This window comes from Cibotium barometz, chromosome 37 (assembly GCF_041138505.1).
Source record: "Cibotium barometz isolate CiBa-2024 chromosome 37, ASM4113850v1, whole genome shotgun sequence".
In the NCBI taxonomy this organism is placed as follows: domain Eukaryota; kingdom Viridiplantae; phylum Streptophyta; class Polypodiopsida; order Cyatheales; family Cibotiaceae; genus Cibotium; species Cibotium barometz.
In genome coordinates, this window is record NC_141082.1 from 35,184,539 (window position 1) to 35,201,629 (window position 17,091).

General features: G+C 43.5%; 1 protein-coding gene across 2 annotated transcripts in view; it reads left to right on the plus strand.

Moving 5' to 3' along the window:
* Positions 1–13,699, plus strand: part of LOC147617221 (uncharacterized) — a 28,629-nt gene extending 14,930 nt beyond the window's left edge. For both annotated transcript variants that reach the window (XM_086776829.1, XM_086776828.1), the window contains exons 3-9: positions 4,394–4,536; positions 4,743–4,828; positions 4,911–4,958; positions 10,525–11,239; positions 11,350–11,466; positions 12,763–12,897; positions 13,275–13,699. In XM_086776829.1, the coding sequence (XP_086632955.1) occupies positions 4,394–4,536; positions 4,743–4,828; positions 4,911–4,958; positions 10,525–11,239; positions 11,350–11,466; positions 12,763–12,897; positions 13,275–13,489 (1,459 nt within the window). In that variant the 3' untranslated portion in view covers positions 13,490–13,699. The remainder of the gene's footprint in view (positions 1–4,393; positions 4,537–4,742; positions 4,829–4,910; positions 4,959–10,524; positions 11,240–11,349; positions 11,467–12,762; positions 12,898–13,274) is intronic.
* Positions 13,700–17,091: the final 3,392 nt, after the last annotated feature.

The window sequence follows — 17,091 nt, forward strand, 5'->3', positions numbered from 1 at the left end:
CATGCCACTCCTTGAACCGAGCAAAAGCTTGGTCCTTCTGTGAAAGGAAATAAACCCATGTGAATCTGGAACAATCATCAACAAGCAGCATAAAGTACAAAGAACCTCCCAAGGATGCTGTCTGCATAGGTCCACACAAGCCAATGTGTACCAACTCCAAAGGTTTCGAAGCCTGCCTGGAAGCTTGCTTCAGAAAAGATTCCTTGTGCTGCTTACCACGAATGCAAGAACTACAGCGTCCTTGCCTACTGCCAACATCTGGCAAGCCAACCACCATTTGGTCCCGTAAAGCTCCACAACGCATCCACATTTAAGTGGCCAAACCGAAATTGCCACAAATCACCAATCTGAGAACCTGTCAAAGAGGAGAGTTTGGAGAGTTTGTATATACCATTCTCCACGCCGCCTTCCCAAACAACCTGACTAGTCTCGCGGTCCTGTAGAGCAACAGAATGGCTCCTCAAACTCCACCCGGAAGCCAGTCTTGCACACCTCATGCACTGACAACAGATGAAAATCAAGTGCAGGGACATAAAGAATACGAGAGGAATGCTTCCTCCCTCTGCCACCATCGGGAATGATCTCCATCCGGCCCTCACTGCGTATCGGTATGGTGCAATTGTCGCCAATGAAAATGCGACCTGACTGCCGTTTCAGATCTTGAAAGAAGTCATGGGAAGGAGTCATGTGCCTAGAAGCAGCACTATCAAGAATCCATTCCTGAGTATCCTTTGCAGTGAAGCCAACTGCCTCCTTGCTCGAAGAAGATGAAGCATCCATGTCCAACATCTCCAAGTGCACAAAGGCTGGAGACTTTGCAGCTGAAGCTGAAGAATCAGTACTCTTCCCAGTCCGCTTGGGACACTTCCTCCAATAGTGGCCTTTCTCGCCACAATCATTATAGGTCCTCTCGGCCTTCAGTTTCTCTCGGTCTGAATCAGGCTTCTTCTCAGAAGACTTCTCCGATGAAGCCTTCCCTTGGCCCTTGTTGTTATTACGGCCTTTCGATCGTTGGCCAGTTAAGGCCTCAGAACCTCCGCCCTGTGGAGGGTTCGTGAATCGCTTTTCCTGGTCCAAGACCACGGGCACAAGCTCCTCCAATGTGATGGTGCTGAGCCTACCATTGGTGAGGTTCACAAGGTCTTGTGAAGGGAGGGTGGGTGGGAAAAAAAGAAGAAGAAGAGGCTGCAAATAGAATGCAAGGTGGCTGTCCAACGGTGATGGCCGCCTTCTACCCTATCTCCAAGTCCCGTTCAGCCCAAAACAGTCTCCAATCAGCACCTAAATCAGCAAACCCTCGACGTCCCACTGTCTCCAAGCTTCAAGCCACCTAGGGCTCTGATATCATGTTAGAATGCACAGCGGAAATGAAGACAACTGCTGTAGAGAGCAATACACAGATGCAAGAGAGAGAAGATAGTGTAACTCTGCTATATATACACCAAGAAATCCCGGAGTGCTCAATGACAAGTGTGGGGGGCAAGGGGCCATTTTATATGGCCCCAGGCTGCTGGTCGGCCAGCACTAAAACAGCCAACAGCAGCCCACGACCTGATCAAGCTCAGTCGGCCAGAATATGGGCAGTTGGCCATCATATCAGCAGTCGGCCAAGGCAGAGCAACAGGTCGGGTATGCAACCATCAGTCGGCTAGCAAATGGAACAGCTGACAGGTAGCAGACAACCTCCCACATGTAGCAAAAAATGGGAAAAATACATGGAAGTGAGGAAAAATGGGAAAACACCAAAACTAGGCGGGCACACCCACAACAGAGGCTCTGACATAGAGTACAGATAGTGGGCATGGGAGAGGTATAGAACCACCCCCAAAGGGCCAGGAGGGCCTTGGCTGCCCACCAGCCATGGGATGGGCTGTAGGCCAGCCCTAGGGCCTCTGGACAGGTAGCCCACAGGGCATCCAGCCCTTAAAGGTCGGCCAGGTGTGGGGCAGCCCACACAGGCTGCCCAGCAGCCAATGTCAGATGTGCATGCTGGCCAGCCAGCCAGATCTGAATGCACATGGTTTTCAGCATGAAATGCTATATTATGCAGTCGTGAGGCTTTTATTAGTCAGCTGCCTGGATTAAAACCAGCCGACCAGCATCCAGTAAGGGTATAAAAACCCATTACATAAATCAGTTCCATTGATCTCATATTTCATCAAGGTGCTGAAGCTAACTCAAGGGGCCAGGACAATGAAGGAGAAGCTAACACAAGGGTGAAGGATTGAAGGTCAAGGGCAGAGGATTCTCCTCAGCCAAGAAGGTTCCAGTTCAGTCTTTTATTTTCAGTTTTGCATCATTCTAATAAAAGTAAATACACCATTCGTGGTGGAGGCTCTACAGAGGGTATTCGGGACCCAATACTGTGTCCTCTTCTCCCCCTCTCTCTCTCTCTCTCTCTCTCTCTCTCTCTCTCTCTCTCTCTATTTTTCTGCACAGTTACATTCAGTTTTACGTGTTAATTTCGTCGCGACAAGTGTGCTGATTACTGAGCATTGAAGTTACCGATCTCCCTCGAAGCTTCTGCATGTTACACCCACTCCTCCCTAGACACTAGGTGAGGTGAAAGAAAGATGTAGAACTGTACTCCTATTGGAGATCAAGGCACACGGGTGAAGACGGGAGCCGACCCGATGCACGATGAAGTAAGGGAGGGAGAGGCTAATGCAGCAAGTGCATGGTGCTACCACTAGTCCGGGGTAGCGACAAAATACAAAGCACAAGAAAAAAAAATTGCGACTTTCGTTAAGTTGCAGGCAGGGAGTGAGGGTTGGGAAAAAAAAAAAAAGCAGAAAAAGGCTGATATAGAGGAAAACACAGCAAGGTAATGATGTAAGAGAAAAAACGCAGGAAAGAAGTGCTGTCGAGAGGCCAAAAACAGCACCGAATTAGTGCTAGAAAAATGTTGATTTCTACTCAAAGTAGATCTCCAAAACACAGCCACCAAGGGAGCAGAGGAAAAAAAAACCAGGCTGAAAACTCTTCTTGCTGATCTGTGGAAGCAAAAGATCTCTGATATCATGTGAGAATATGTGGATATGAAGCGAAAGCAAGTAGAGTTGGCGATTTTGAGCGTGTGATCTATGGCTAGAAGGTGCCTTGGATTATCCCATAAGTGGAAGCATGGGAAGTTGAAGAGCCATATATAGGCTAGAGTGGCACCTTGTCATAGTCATCTCCTCCGGCCGGTGTTTTGGGGGAGAGCTCACTGGGAGATGGGAACCCGGTGGAGGGATGCTACAGTGCCCGTTGAGGGGTGTTCGTGGTGCTCGATGGTGATGCATCTCTTATGTGTGTTAGTCTTCCGCTGCACATTCTGACATGGTATCAGAGCCCGGGCGTGTGTGGTCCTGGGCGACCCCCTCGCGCCTTGGTGGCTTGCAGAGCTCGAATCGAGGGAGGGTGTTGCAAGGTTGGCGATTTCGAGCGTGTGATCTATGGCTAGAAGGTGCCTTGGATTATGCCATAAGTGGAAGCATGGGAAGCTGAAGAGCCATATATAGGCTAGAGTGGCACCTTGTCATAGTCATCTCCTCCGGCCGGTGTTTTGGGGGGCAGCTCACCGGGAGATGGGAGCCCGGTGGAGGGATGCTGCAGTGCCCGTTGGGGGGTGTTCGTGGTGCTCGATGGTGATGCGTCTCCTACGTGCGTTAGTCTTTTGCTGCGCATTCTGACAGAATCTCCCCTTGATCTCATAATACACTAGACACTGACAAATATAATGCTCCTTAGACTCTACTCCTCCATGGCACAATCTACATAGTCTGCTCTCTATGTCATGACTCATGTGCATGCACATCCCTGATTTGCAGCAGATATGGAGCTTCAGCAACAACTGTTATAGGCATGGAAGGCATTGTGGAGGACGAGGACTCTGTTGGCCAGCAGATGGAGCACTTCCATGATATTGTCAGCAGCAAGGGAATTTTCAAGTCCAAGGAACTAGGCGACATTACAGCTAGCTGCCTGTAAGCTCTCGACCAGCGCAGGGACCACAGGGAATCATGACAACCTGGAGACAGCTAGCTGTCTCTAAGCACTCTTGACCAGTGTAGGGCCCACAGGGAACCATCATGACCTGGAGACAGCTAGCTCCCTCTAAGCACCACTGAATCGAAGTTCACAAACTGAGTATCTGCAAGACAGCATCTACTCAGGGGGTAGCACAGTGGACCCATAGAGGAGATAAGAGACATGTTTCAAGGATGCATGGAGGAACTATCTTACAAGTTACTGCCCCTCTAGTTCTTTAAGGCTGTTATTTCTTACAGCGAGTTTCTTTCATTTGATTTTGAAGCACATGAATCTAGCAAGAGTTTTCAGAAATTTAACAAGTCATCTGAGGTCCATTTCTTATGATGCTGTTCAATGGACACCTGTTTTGTTTAAACAGAATAGCATATGAGCAAGAAAGAAAGGCCAGTGCTGATCATCTCGAACACAGGCAGGCCACAGAAAAGAGTTATCATTCAGTGATAAAAGAAGTAGAGAGGTTACAGTCAGAGTTCGCTAATGCAGAGATTAGAGGGCTTGGAGGTACTCCTCATGAATTTGTGATTTTAAAAGTAAATGTTTACTGGTCTTGAACCAACCTCAACACACACATACACAACCCCCCCTCCCTCCCTCCCTCTCCACCCCGCCCCTCCCCTCTTCCTTTCCCTCGCTCCTCTCTCCCTTACTGCCTTCCCCCCTTTCCCTTTTTATGGTAACTGGGATATAGGATGGAGTTTAACCTGCAGTGTCTTCTGGTGGGACTGGTATTACAACTGCTGCTTATGGTGCTCTACCTGTGAAATCTTATGACAATGGAAACTTTGTTCAACAGGTATGTGCATTCAGATTACCTGTTCATCAACTCAGTGTGAATAGAGTCTTAACTTCTTTCCATTGTTTTTTTTCTGAGTTAGAAACCTTGGGGAGGAGCATATGAAGTTCAACAGGGCATGGCAGCTCAGGTATACCTGACTTGAAATCTACCTCTTATGTCGCAACTTGCTGGTTGTATACGGCTGCCCATGCATATGCCCACACACAGTAGCATAATTTTCTCCTTGGGTGCACTATAAGCTTTGGCCTCCATGAAACCTTAGTATATATTGCTTGTCGTACTGGATGGTCTTAACTTGTCTGCCTTTGACTTCTTTCTTCATTCAATGTCTGTGAGAATATGTGAATATGAAGTGGAAGCAAATAGAGATCACACAAGAGAGAGTAGACAACCAAGAGAGATCCAACACTTGAGCTAGAAACTGAAATGTATTGAATTATGAATGAACAATGTCCATGCTTATATACATATCTGTAGAGCCAGTTGGCCTTTAGGACTGGAGGACAAATGTCCACGATTGATAAAAGTGCTAAAATAGCTTTAAAAATATGGGAAAAATCCCTAATTACATCAGATAAATATCTGGATAAAAGGAGAAATAAAATGGAGATTAAATGCTGGAGATGACATGTCCAACACCTCCTCCCAGCTCTAGCACGGGGGTCTGACTCCCATATGGGTAAGGAGCTTATCAATAGTATCTTGAGGAAGTGGTTTGGTGAAGAGATGGGCAAGGTTGTCTTGAAGAGGACAATACTCCAGTGTAATGATGCCATCTTGGATACTCTGATGCCGATTCGGCAGGTGATCAGGATACTCGATGATCCACTTTTGGTTATTGCTTTACTCTTGGTTCCAGTCTTATTTCCTGGAGATCCAGGGAGCAAAATATAGTTATATTATCGTACTCTCGGATTCTCGAATGCGTGTTCTAACAAACAGCCAGAGTGCCTTGGCGTTGGCTTGAGCTTCATCCTTCCATGGCAGGACCAAACTATATAGGTCCACTTTCACTTTGTTCGTGAACTAGTCACAAGCTCAGTGCCTCCTCTAAAAAAGAGACCATAGTCCAAGGTACTGGATAAGTATCGGAGAACCCTCAGAGCGGCCTGCCATTGAAAATGTCGAGGGGCGGAAGAAAACCGATTGAAAACACTGACTTTGTAAGAAATGTTGGGCCTGGTGTAAGTCAAATAAATAAGAGAACCAACAAGCCTCCCGTATTGTTACTGTCTTGAGATTCATCAGCATGAAACTTGGTCTTAAAGACCCACTTGACCCCAAGAATGTGTCGATGCAGAGTCCGGTCGACAAGCTCCCATGTATGATTCCTCTCAAGGGAATCAATCTCGGCCTCCATGGTTGCCCGCCACTTAGGAAGACCAAGAGCCTCTTTAGCTGTAGTAGGCTCATATGTCTGTATCACTGTACTCATCAGGGCGAGGTTATAGAATGACGAAGCAGCTGGAATCTCTATGCCCATGTCAAAGATTGTGTTGAAGAATTCTGTCTAGTAAAAGCCTCCTCTGGAGACAACCTTTGTAGGAGAACGGTTGATGATGTAAACAATAGTGCTTAGAGCTTCTCCCTAGAGAGACAAAGGAAGATCAAGAAGAAAGTATGGTATGGGCCATCTCCTAAACAGTCCTGTTCTTGCGTTCAACTACACCATTTTGCTGAGGAGTGTGAGGTGTGGAAAATTGTCAGCTTATACCTTTCTATGAGCAAAAATTATGGAAGGCTTTGGAGATGAATTCTCCTCCATTGTCGGAGCGGACTTGTCGAACCTTCTGTGTGGTCGTAGTCTCAACCAAAGTCACCCACTCTGGTTTGGTTTCATCAGAAACCGTGCTGAGCTATCTGGCTCCCGAGGAAAACCGCTCAGATTATCGCCCAAGGCCATCTGGTCACTAGGACCGCCCGAGAGTTCATCAATAGTCATCTGGGCCATCTAGTCGCATTGACCACCTGACTTTGAAATCCAATATAGTCATCTAGCCCATTTGGTTGCAATGACCATCCGATTGCGAAATCCAATACAGTCATTTGGGCCATCCGGTCACTAGGACCGCCTGACTGTGAAGTCCAAGATATTTGGCATTGTTGCCATCCTGTGGGTCATCTGGCATCGTTGCCGTCAATGGGTCATCTAGCATTGTTGCCACCCAAATACAAAGCTTGCTCCTTGGGCTATCGGGCATTGTTGCCACCCAAACTAGAGCATGTCCAAGTAACCATTACATAAGCAGAATAATGATCAATTCCAGTCCAATATATATATATATATATATATATATATATATATATATATATATATATATATAGGGAAGAGGGCTAGAGGCACAATCCCTCCTTCTTGAATTTGTCTTGATCGCAAGACGTCCAATATATATATATATATATATATGTATATATACATGTATATATATGTATATATACATTTACATATATGTATATATATATTTCGCAAGACGTCCATATCTGTACTTCAAATACATCAGACCAACCACTTCCTCATAAGCTCTTTGTATATCTGGATAGTCCATACTTCCCTAGCATCCATTTCGCATTCAATAGCGAAGAATTCTCGTATTCCAAGAGGAACTTTCTGACCATTGTCTTTCCTCTTTTTCTCACAGAATAAAACTCAATCAGTTCTGGCTCTTCCACCCTTGGTGGATCCTTCAATACAGGCTCCTGTGGGGGTAACCCTGTACATGGTTTCAATAAACTGTCATGGAAGGCATTATATGTCCTCCAAGGTCCAACCGAAGACATAGATGGTTGATCTTCTTGGTATCCTGAAGAGGTCCAAGTACCATCATTCCCTGGCTTTGGCAATCCAAAGATAAAATCCATAGCAATACTCTCCCATAGAACATTCAATGGGTGCAATATTCCTGCTAGTTTTTGTTGGTTAAACTTGACATCCAAACCATCTTGAACAGAAAACTTAATGTTATTTCTGCTAGGCCAATAGTGGTAGCTTTTCCCAAGCTTGAGTTGTTGTCACTTTTGGCTTCAAGTCCTGTGTTACACATAAACGGGTTTACTTCCTAAAAGAATCTTCTTGGATGACAAGAAAGGTCACAAAATTTCCATTAAATAATTTGTTCCAATACAATCCTTAAAATCTTCATCTAAGACTTTCATAGGCCACAACATGGCCCTCATAGTACAAGATTGCTCCAATGCAATCTCCTCTTGACAAACTTCTGGCAAGATGTCAATCTGATGATGTTCCGATCTGTTTGGCTTCTTGCTTTGGCTTGTTAGGACAATTTGCAGCCATATGTCCCTTGTTTCCACATTGGAAACACTTCCCTTCTTTGGCGTATTCCTCACGTTGCTTGAGGGACAATCTTCTTCGAAAGAGTGGAGGTTTGTCTCCACTCCCATCCTTCTCCTGTTGAGACTTGGCTCTTGATGGGGATCGGTCTTTAGGCTTCTTCCTTTGAGATGGATCCCGATTGTCGTTCTTTGTCTTTCCATCCGTCCAAGGCATTCACAAGGCCTCGGCTTGCAAAGCTTTGTCTTGAGCTTCTTCCAATGTTTTTGGTCCGGCCATATAACATAAGCTTTGTCTTGAGCTTCTTCCAATGTTTTTGGTCTGGCCATATAAACTGCTTGCATAAGCTTTAGGTTGCAATCCATTCACAAACTTACACATTTCCATTGGTGGTGGAATAGGAGTATAAGAAGTAAACTTCAATGAATCTGTTGAAAAGTTGTTAAGGTATGATACCACATTCTCACAAACTTCTTGCTTTAACATCGAAATCCCAATTCTCAAAGATGTCCAAGAAAACTCAATACACAATCTGTTGGAAGGTCCTCAAGAAGCCTCTCGAAAAAACAAACACCAAAGTGGCGGATATGAGGGCCCAACTTGCTGTGGATTGGGAGGAAAATGTTGGCAGCACTGGTGGCTATGGGCGGCGGCGATGGCGGAGATGGGTGGAGGCGGATCTGGCAGCGTAGAGGCGGCGCTTGAGTTTGTGAAGTTGATGATGGTCTTCTCGCAGTCTCTCACAAACTCGATGATGATGAAGGTGAGGATAATCTCTAAGCTTCCATGGATGAGGAGAAGAGAGAGATTCATGCTTCTTTTATACCTTGGAGAAGCCTTGCTTTTTGCCAAAAGCTATACTTTATGCTTTGCTTTTCTCTTTTTGCTTTAATAATTTAATAATAATAAAATATTGCTCCTCTTTTGCCAAAGTTCTTGATTTATTGCCTTACAAGCTTCAGGGCCTTGCCTTTGGGCCTTGGAGCTGCTTTTTGAAAAAGCGGCTTTTAGCTTTTCGATCCAGCTCAGTCTCCTCTTTCCAATGGTGCCCTTGGCTTGCGGTCAACTAAGTTTGACTTTTTGCTTTTTCTTGTTTTTTGAGCAAAACTGGTGCTTTTCAGTGCCGACTTTATGAACCATGTTTCCATGTTTTTATCAACGTGGCCATGTGTCTGGGCATGTGTTATATCATGTGAAAAGAGCTAGGAGCCAAAGAGACCAAGTGCTTCTGAATGGTTATGAACTCCGCAACAGAATCCATGATGTTAGCAGTATCGGCAATCTTCAGGTTGGAGAGCTGATTCTCCAAGGCCACCTTCTGAGCAGAGTTCTCACGGTGATACCTCCTCTGGATGGTATCCCACAATTCTTGTGTAGTTTCCTCATCATTGTCATTAAATTGATGAGCAATAGAGGGTTTTATGTTGAAGAAGGTTAAGGCACGAATCGCAGCCTGAGGAGAAGTAGCATCGGGAGAGGCATCGGTACCAGAAACAATACCCTATAGCCGATGATACCCAGGGAGCGTCTTCATCTGTAGTGCCCAATCAAGATAATTGGTTTCATCTAAGATGGATTCCTTGGGAAGTTGAGGGATGGATGAAGAGATAACATAAGCCATGGAATCCTCCTCTTGAACTTACAGCAGAAAGGCTGTAAGTAGGTACCTGGAGGTTGCCCACTTCTCCCTAGACGCTAGATGAGGTGAAAGAAAGATGTAGAACTGTACTCCTACTGGAGATCAAGGCACACGGGTGAAGATGGGAGCCGACCCGATGCGGGATGAGGAGGGAGTGGTGGCTAATGGAGCAAGTGCACAATGCTACCACTAGTCTGGGGTACGGAGGGAGTACAAAACTAGGAGATGAGAGGGAGGGAGGGCTGGGAAAGAAAAATGCAGCAAGGTACTGCTGTAGGAGAAACACACCAAAGAAGTGTTGTCCAGGCTCAAAAAACAGCCCGAATCAGTGCCAGATAAACGCTGATTTGTGCTCGAAGTAGATCTTCAAAATGCAACCACCAAGGGGTAGAGGCGAAAAAAACGCAGGCTGAAAACTCCTCTTGCTGATATGTGGAAGCACAAGATCTCTGATACCATGTGAGAATACGTGAATATTTCCCAGAAGCAAATAGAGATCACACAAGAGAGAGTAGACAGCCAAGAGAGATCCAGCACTTGAGCTAGAAACTGAAATGTATTGAATTATGAATGAACAATGTCCATGCTTATATACATATCCGTAGAGCCAGTCGGCTTGTAGGACTGGATGACAAATGTCCATGATTGATAAAAATGTCTCAAATAGCCTAAAAAATATGGGAAAAATCCCTAATTACATCAAATAAGTATCTGGATAAGAGCAGAAATAAAATGGAGATTAAATGCTCCAACAATGTCTTGCAGGAACCAATATCTTCAATAAGCAGGCAGTCTTCCCACACTATTAATGCCATCATATCAGCAGGATCAAGCAATAGCAAACAGGTGCTACAAGATCAACTAGTTATGCTGACAAATAACATGGCATCAGCGAAAGCATGGAGTATGCATCTGGCTCCAAACGGAAAGTATTTCTATTATAACTCAGTAACTAGCGTTACACAATGGGAGAAGCCAGATGCTGTGGCAGCTGCTGAAGGCCAATATCACCCTCAGGTCCAAATGTCACCATTGCAGGAAGAAAATTGGCAGCAGGCAGAGTCTCTACTGTCACAGTATTCTACCTCACAACAGCAACCTTTAGTGGCTGGAATGAACCAAGGTGTGCAACTGCAAGTGCAGCAGCCTGCTGCCAACTTTGAACAGCATTCTGTGGGTCAGACACAAGCTCTGCAGTCTGGTTCTGCGCAGACTCAGAACTCAAGCATACTAGCTCAGAACCCTGCACATCCTCAGTCCTCACTGTTGATGCAGTTTCAGGTGAATCAACAGGCCATGTCAGCACCTAATCAATCTGCATGGTTGGCTCAAAAAACTACTGGTGCTGCACATACACAGTATGCCCAGGTGACACAGCAGTTGGGTCAGACTCCATATGCTGGTTTGCCTGGGCAAGCAGTTGCTCAAGTTTCCACCAAGTCTTCTGCACATGCTCTGCAGAATGTTCATGTTTCACATGGTAGGCTATCTTGTATGATACACATTTTTTTTTTCTAAGTTTCAAATATTTATGCTATCTTGCAAGATGAATTTTGTCCTTACAACAGAGTGCTTGTGCTGACATGGCAGCTTCAGCACCTCCTGCCATCCTTCCACGACCAGAAGCTTCTGACACCTCAGTTAGTGGAATGCCTGAATCTTTGTCAGCTAGAAATCCAGTGTCTACCACAAGAAATGGGCCACAAGGTAGAGGTTTCTAAGCACTAAACTTATGAATATGTTTTTGAGAGAGAGAGAGAGAGAAAGAAAGAAAGAAAGAAAGATTTTATTAACGTCTTCCAAAAGACCGAACTCGGCCTATGAGACAAATCGGAGTACCTGTATGGGGTATCCTATGAGAGAGATGGGGAAGCCTTTCTACCTTAATGAGTTAAATGTGCAAAAACTGTAGTACACTAGCTTAAGAGAGGAGAGGATAGAGAGATACATAGACATCCCATTGAGTCCCAAACAGACCTTTGACTTTTCCTTCTGATGTCTACTTGTTGACTTTGGCTTGTGGTACCCAAAATGTCCATTTGTCAGTCTTGCTGCTTCATCTGTATTTCCTAAGAACAATCTGGCATCTGGTATTCTCTAGAATTTCCCTTTTCCTTCGTCTTTTGTGATGTGGAGTGTTATTGTCTTGGTCCTGGATCCTATTGGATGCTCCTGATGCAGCATGCCTGGCATTTAATCCCCAAACTTGGAGATGAGATGCCTGAGTGAGGGAGCAGAGGGCTGCTTTTGTAGGCTGATTTGCCCTCCTTTCTGCAGGTTGGGCATGGGGAGTGGTGGGCATTAATTGAATTGTGGAACTGTTTCCTGCATTTATTGAGTCATGGGTTTGTGAACTCACCCTAAAAGAAATCTTTTAATTTAGGTCTTCTTTACATGTGTGGGCGCTCCCGGTTTGGTTGGCCCAAAACAGGTTGCCCTTTCATGTAATTGGTCTGCTCCTTTTTCTTGATGCTGTCCACTGTTCTGTGTGCTACCCAATTGTCCTGTGGGCTGTCCATGCCGCTGCCTGACCTGCACCCGACCAGAGTGCTTCTGCACAGCCCTGCTCTGTTTGGCCTGCCCAAACAGGGCAAAAACTGCCCGGAACAGCTGCATCTTACCTGTTACATTATTTGACCTGATCTTGCTGGTGTCTAGTGCCTGGTACATGGGTTAACAAGCCGCCAGACGTGTACATACATCAATCCCAAGTGAGTTACAAGTCTGTGTGGGGTCACACACTAAAAAGTGTTTGGACCTATCCAAGCCTATCCTGATGGCGAGTGGCCAGACATGTCCCTGGACTAGGGCTCACAATGGGGCACAATGCTCATCATGTACCCAAAACTGGCACATAAAGGTGATTGTATGCCACGTGGCCGTGGCACCCAACTGCAGGGTGCACGTGACAGAGACAAGGTTGGGGGGCGTTATTTGATTTGCATCTAGTTGAAGAGAATGTTCAATTCGAGATTCTCATGTTTTGTAAGTCTGATGGCACAGGGGCAAATCTGTTTGTGTTTGGAGTACCAGATGATTTCAATGATTCCAAGTTGGTGGAGCTATTTCGTCCCCACGGTGTTGTGCTGCATGCAAATATTAGTATGGACAGGGACACTGGTCGAGGGAAAGGTTATGGTAAGGGACACTACAACATACTCTCAATGTTACAATTCTTATCATGAGAGCATAGTGTGATCTTTTTTGATTGTTTACAGATCTCTAGTTTCCCTGTATTTTGAGAGAGAGAAAGAAAGAAAGTCATATTAACGTCCACGGAATGCCTTGAAGGCATGTGGGACCAAAAACCGGTACCTCACAGTCATTACAATCCACTTCGGGGTGCACTTAGGCACAAGCAAAAGATTAATGAAAACCCTAGGATGATAAACAACTATCTGGAGAGAGAGAGAGAGAGAGAGAGAGAGAGAGAGAGATTCATCCTCATGCACTTCAAAGCTGTGTCGATACTAACTTTACAAAAATAAGGTTGATCTCCATCTTTGTTTTTTCAGGATTTGTCTCTATGGATAGTCCACAGGCTGCTGAGGCAGCTATTGGAGCAATCAATGGTAGATTTGTTTCAGGAAAGCGCATTATAGTAGAACTAAAGCGTGGAGAAAACGATCCTCACCATCAGCAACAGGCGCAAGCAACTCTTTCAAGTGGATTTGGTCCCACTAGATCGCACGGCAGGAGTGACACCTCATCAAGACACTGGCCATACTAGAAGGTTGGCATGTTACTGGGGGCATGCCCAGTGCTCCCTATCATGAAGGCTTGAAGTAAAGACATTACTAGGACAAGTATTTGACCTTCATAAATGGTCATTCAATTTTCAGCACTGCTTGTATTCTAGTCATGACTAGCAAATGTTTTAGTTCACAAGGCTATAAAGAAATTATTTTTTCTGGGCAAGAGTTAATGAAATTGTTGAATGGTGCAGTGTTGTGCTGTCATTTTTTCTGGACAAGATTGTACAAAATTGTTGAATGGTGCAGTGTTGTAGTCTAAGGTTTGACACGTATCGGCAATACACAATGTGTTCTCCATTGTTGCTTCTAAAGCCCTTCTGAACATGCTTATGTCAACACAACAATGCCTTAGTTTGTATTACTGAGTTTGGTAATCAAGCGATTTTTGTTTTTAGGCAGTTATGGGGAAGAATTATATTGAAGCATGCACACCTTCATTGCACATGCATGGCGTTATACATGGGGTTTCCCGTTTATCATTAAATGAATTGCTTATTCCAATTGGCTTTTGGTTGTGTCACAGCACACCCGGTACTCCATCAAAAATGCATGGGCCTGTGCCACAACATATTCAATACTTTGATAAAAAATGCATGGACATCTCTTTGTCTTGAGGTGTGGTGGGGTTGAGAAAGATTGACGACTCCGAGAGAGATCATTCATCACTTACACTCTCTTCTTTCAACTGTAGAGGACAAGAGGGAGGAGGGTGGGGAGGATTACACTTTCTTCTTTGAACTGTAGAGGATGAGAGGGAGGAGGGTGGGGAGGATTGTAGTCTTGGGTAACAAAACAGACCCAAGATTGAAATGTGTTTGCATGGAGCTACAAGGATGTGAAGGGGGTGAACCCGGAAGTATACCAACACAGGATCCTACTAGAGGACAATGTTTGATGAATCCCAATTATGTCAAAAGGTGAGGGAGAAATTGATAAATTGCTTGAGCTAGGGTTTATATGAAGTGTGGAAGATGCCAAATGGCTGTTGGCTATTGTGATTGTGCCAAAGGAAAATGAAAAGCTCCAAGTTTGTATAGATCACAGAAAGTTGAACACTAAAACCATGGTAGGTCCCTTCTTGTTGCCTTATGCAGTTGTGGTGGCATGCCATAAAAGGTGTACTTATTCAAGGACATGTATATCGGCTATATATAGGTTTTGGCGGTTCAACAAGTGAAGAATGCATTTATTACAGAATAGGGGCTTATGCATGCAAAGTGATGTCTTTTTGGTTGTGTAATACCTTGCCACATTCCAAAAGCTCTTAGAAGATCCCAACAATGAGAGCATTGAACATAATGTGAGCTACATTTTACATTTTATCCCATTGGTTTTTTTTTAATACAATAGGCTATGCAGCAATTTATTGTGTAAAACCAAAGAGCAAGTATGATAAACTTGATACAATAATTGCTATCAACTGAACCATTATTTTTGTCATGTATCATATTGAGATGCATGTCAACATATGAAATTAGATGTCCCAAAATATAATTTAAAGATCATGGTTATAGATCATCCATATTCCATCCATCAAGTGAGCCTAATAAAGTAGATGAAGATTGTGGAGGCATAGTGATGTTGAGAATGTTGGTATCTTCGATTTGTAACACTTCCCCTCAATATCAACATTCAACTCCCATTGAACAAGTATCAATTTTTCATATAAGATGAGGAAGAAGAGGCCACACTTCTCCATCACTCCCTCGTAAGTGCAATTTGTTTTCAAGCACTCTTCCAAGATGCTCTCTTAAGAACACAAATTTGCATGATCCGAGGGGGTTTGTAAAAGTACCAGCAAGTTGCTGATTTGTGGGGCACAACAAGGCAAAATTTCTATCTTGTATATATCTCTTTTACATGTAGTGGTAGTGTATTTTTTTCTTGCATAAAAAATATATTCTTCTCCATATTGGATTGATTATTAGTGTGAATGTTAGGCTTCCCATACAAATGATTGTTGAGATCAAAAAATAATTTATTGTACCAAACAACCTCACAAGATACATACTTCAATGCTCTATATTCAAATTTTGTAAAAAATAATGGCACTATCAAGATGTAATATCACATCCAAGAGAATGCATAACTTGAAGAGAATCTCATGTCATCTACTGAACTATCCCAATTGGCATCTGTATAACTAAAAAATGTGACAGAATTATAAGGGAAATGATGTAGCCTCAATAAAGAGTACCGTTAATGTCTCTCAATATTCATTTAGTTGCATTACAATACATTTGCCTTGATTCTTACATGTGTTGACTTAACACACCAACTAAATAACATTCATCAAGTCTTATCAAAGTGTGATAAACAAACTTCCCAACAAGTTACATATACAAAGTAGCATTCACATGTGAGCTTTCAACATGGAGTGAAGGCTTGTTATTTGATTTCAATGTTGTGCTAATAGATTTAGCATTATGGATGCTGAATTGTTTAAGTATTTATGATATATGATGATTGATGATTGTGTGAGACATACTTTAGCCTAATCCCTCCATCGTTCCATTACAAGGAAGTGATGGAGGTGTGAAGTATTCATATTATGATCATTTGTGATAAGTAGATCAGCAACATAATGAACAATGAGTGCTAGTAGGTCTCATGAAAACAAGTTGAGGGTGTGACTATTAGAGAAGATCTTAATGCTGGCCCAAAAATGAGAAAGGAAAGTTTCTTTTTCTTGAATTTAAAGATTTAAAAAGAAGAAGAGGATTTGATGCCAAGGGCACTATGTGTAGACCCAATGATAAGGGGGGAGAGCCTATGTTTGAGCTCAAGGCCACGGATTTTCAACACTAATAATATTACAAAAAGTGTTGTCTTCATGGAGCCTTAGAGTTATTAAAGTCCTTAAACCCTTTGGCATATAGGGTGATGAGTCATGATGTTCAATTTGACACTTTCTTTGATTCCTACTAGTTTTTCTTCTTTTGAGGTTCAAGGATAATAACAATTTGGAAGGATTTGCTAATAGACTAGGTTTTAGGTCCTTTTTTTTTCCTCCCCCCCTCTTAGCTAACGATTTTACTTTGATAAGGGAAAAGGAAGGAATTGGCTTCCTAGTGAACTCAATCTCTTCTAAGCCCAGTATCCCCCCTCCCTCCCTCCACCCCCCCCAAAAAAAATAAAAAATAAAAAATAAAAAATAAAAATAAAAATCTTCTAAGCCCTCCATACTATCATCCTCCTGTATATGTTAAATTTGTATCTTATGAGAATCCAACCTTCTCTTATTTTAGTAGCTATATGAGTACAAAGGGATTGGAATTTACTCCCATTGATGGTGATGTCTTTGTCATTCAACATCTTAGGGGGAATCTTGGCTGATTTAGGGGAAGCAAAATCATCATTATTAGATATATCCACATTGTTGAATAAATAATTATCTATCATATGTTTATCTTGAGAGGGTTAGTCTTCGTATGCTATGAATGTTGGTCTTAGGGGAGGGACTAAAGTTGGAGGCTTGATTTTTCTTCGATAGGAAGTTTCTTGGCATTTATTTGAAAGGTGCATGGCCTTTTGTAGGTGCTATAAGAAAAATATTAATAGGGCTATAGTCCCTAGC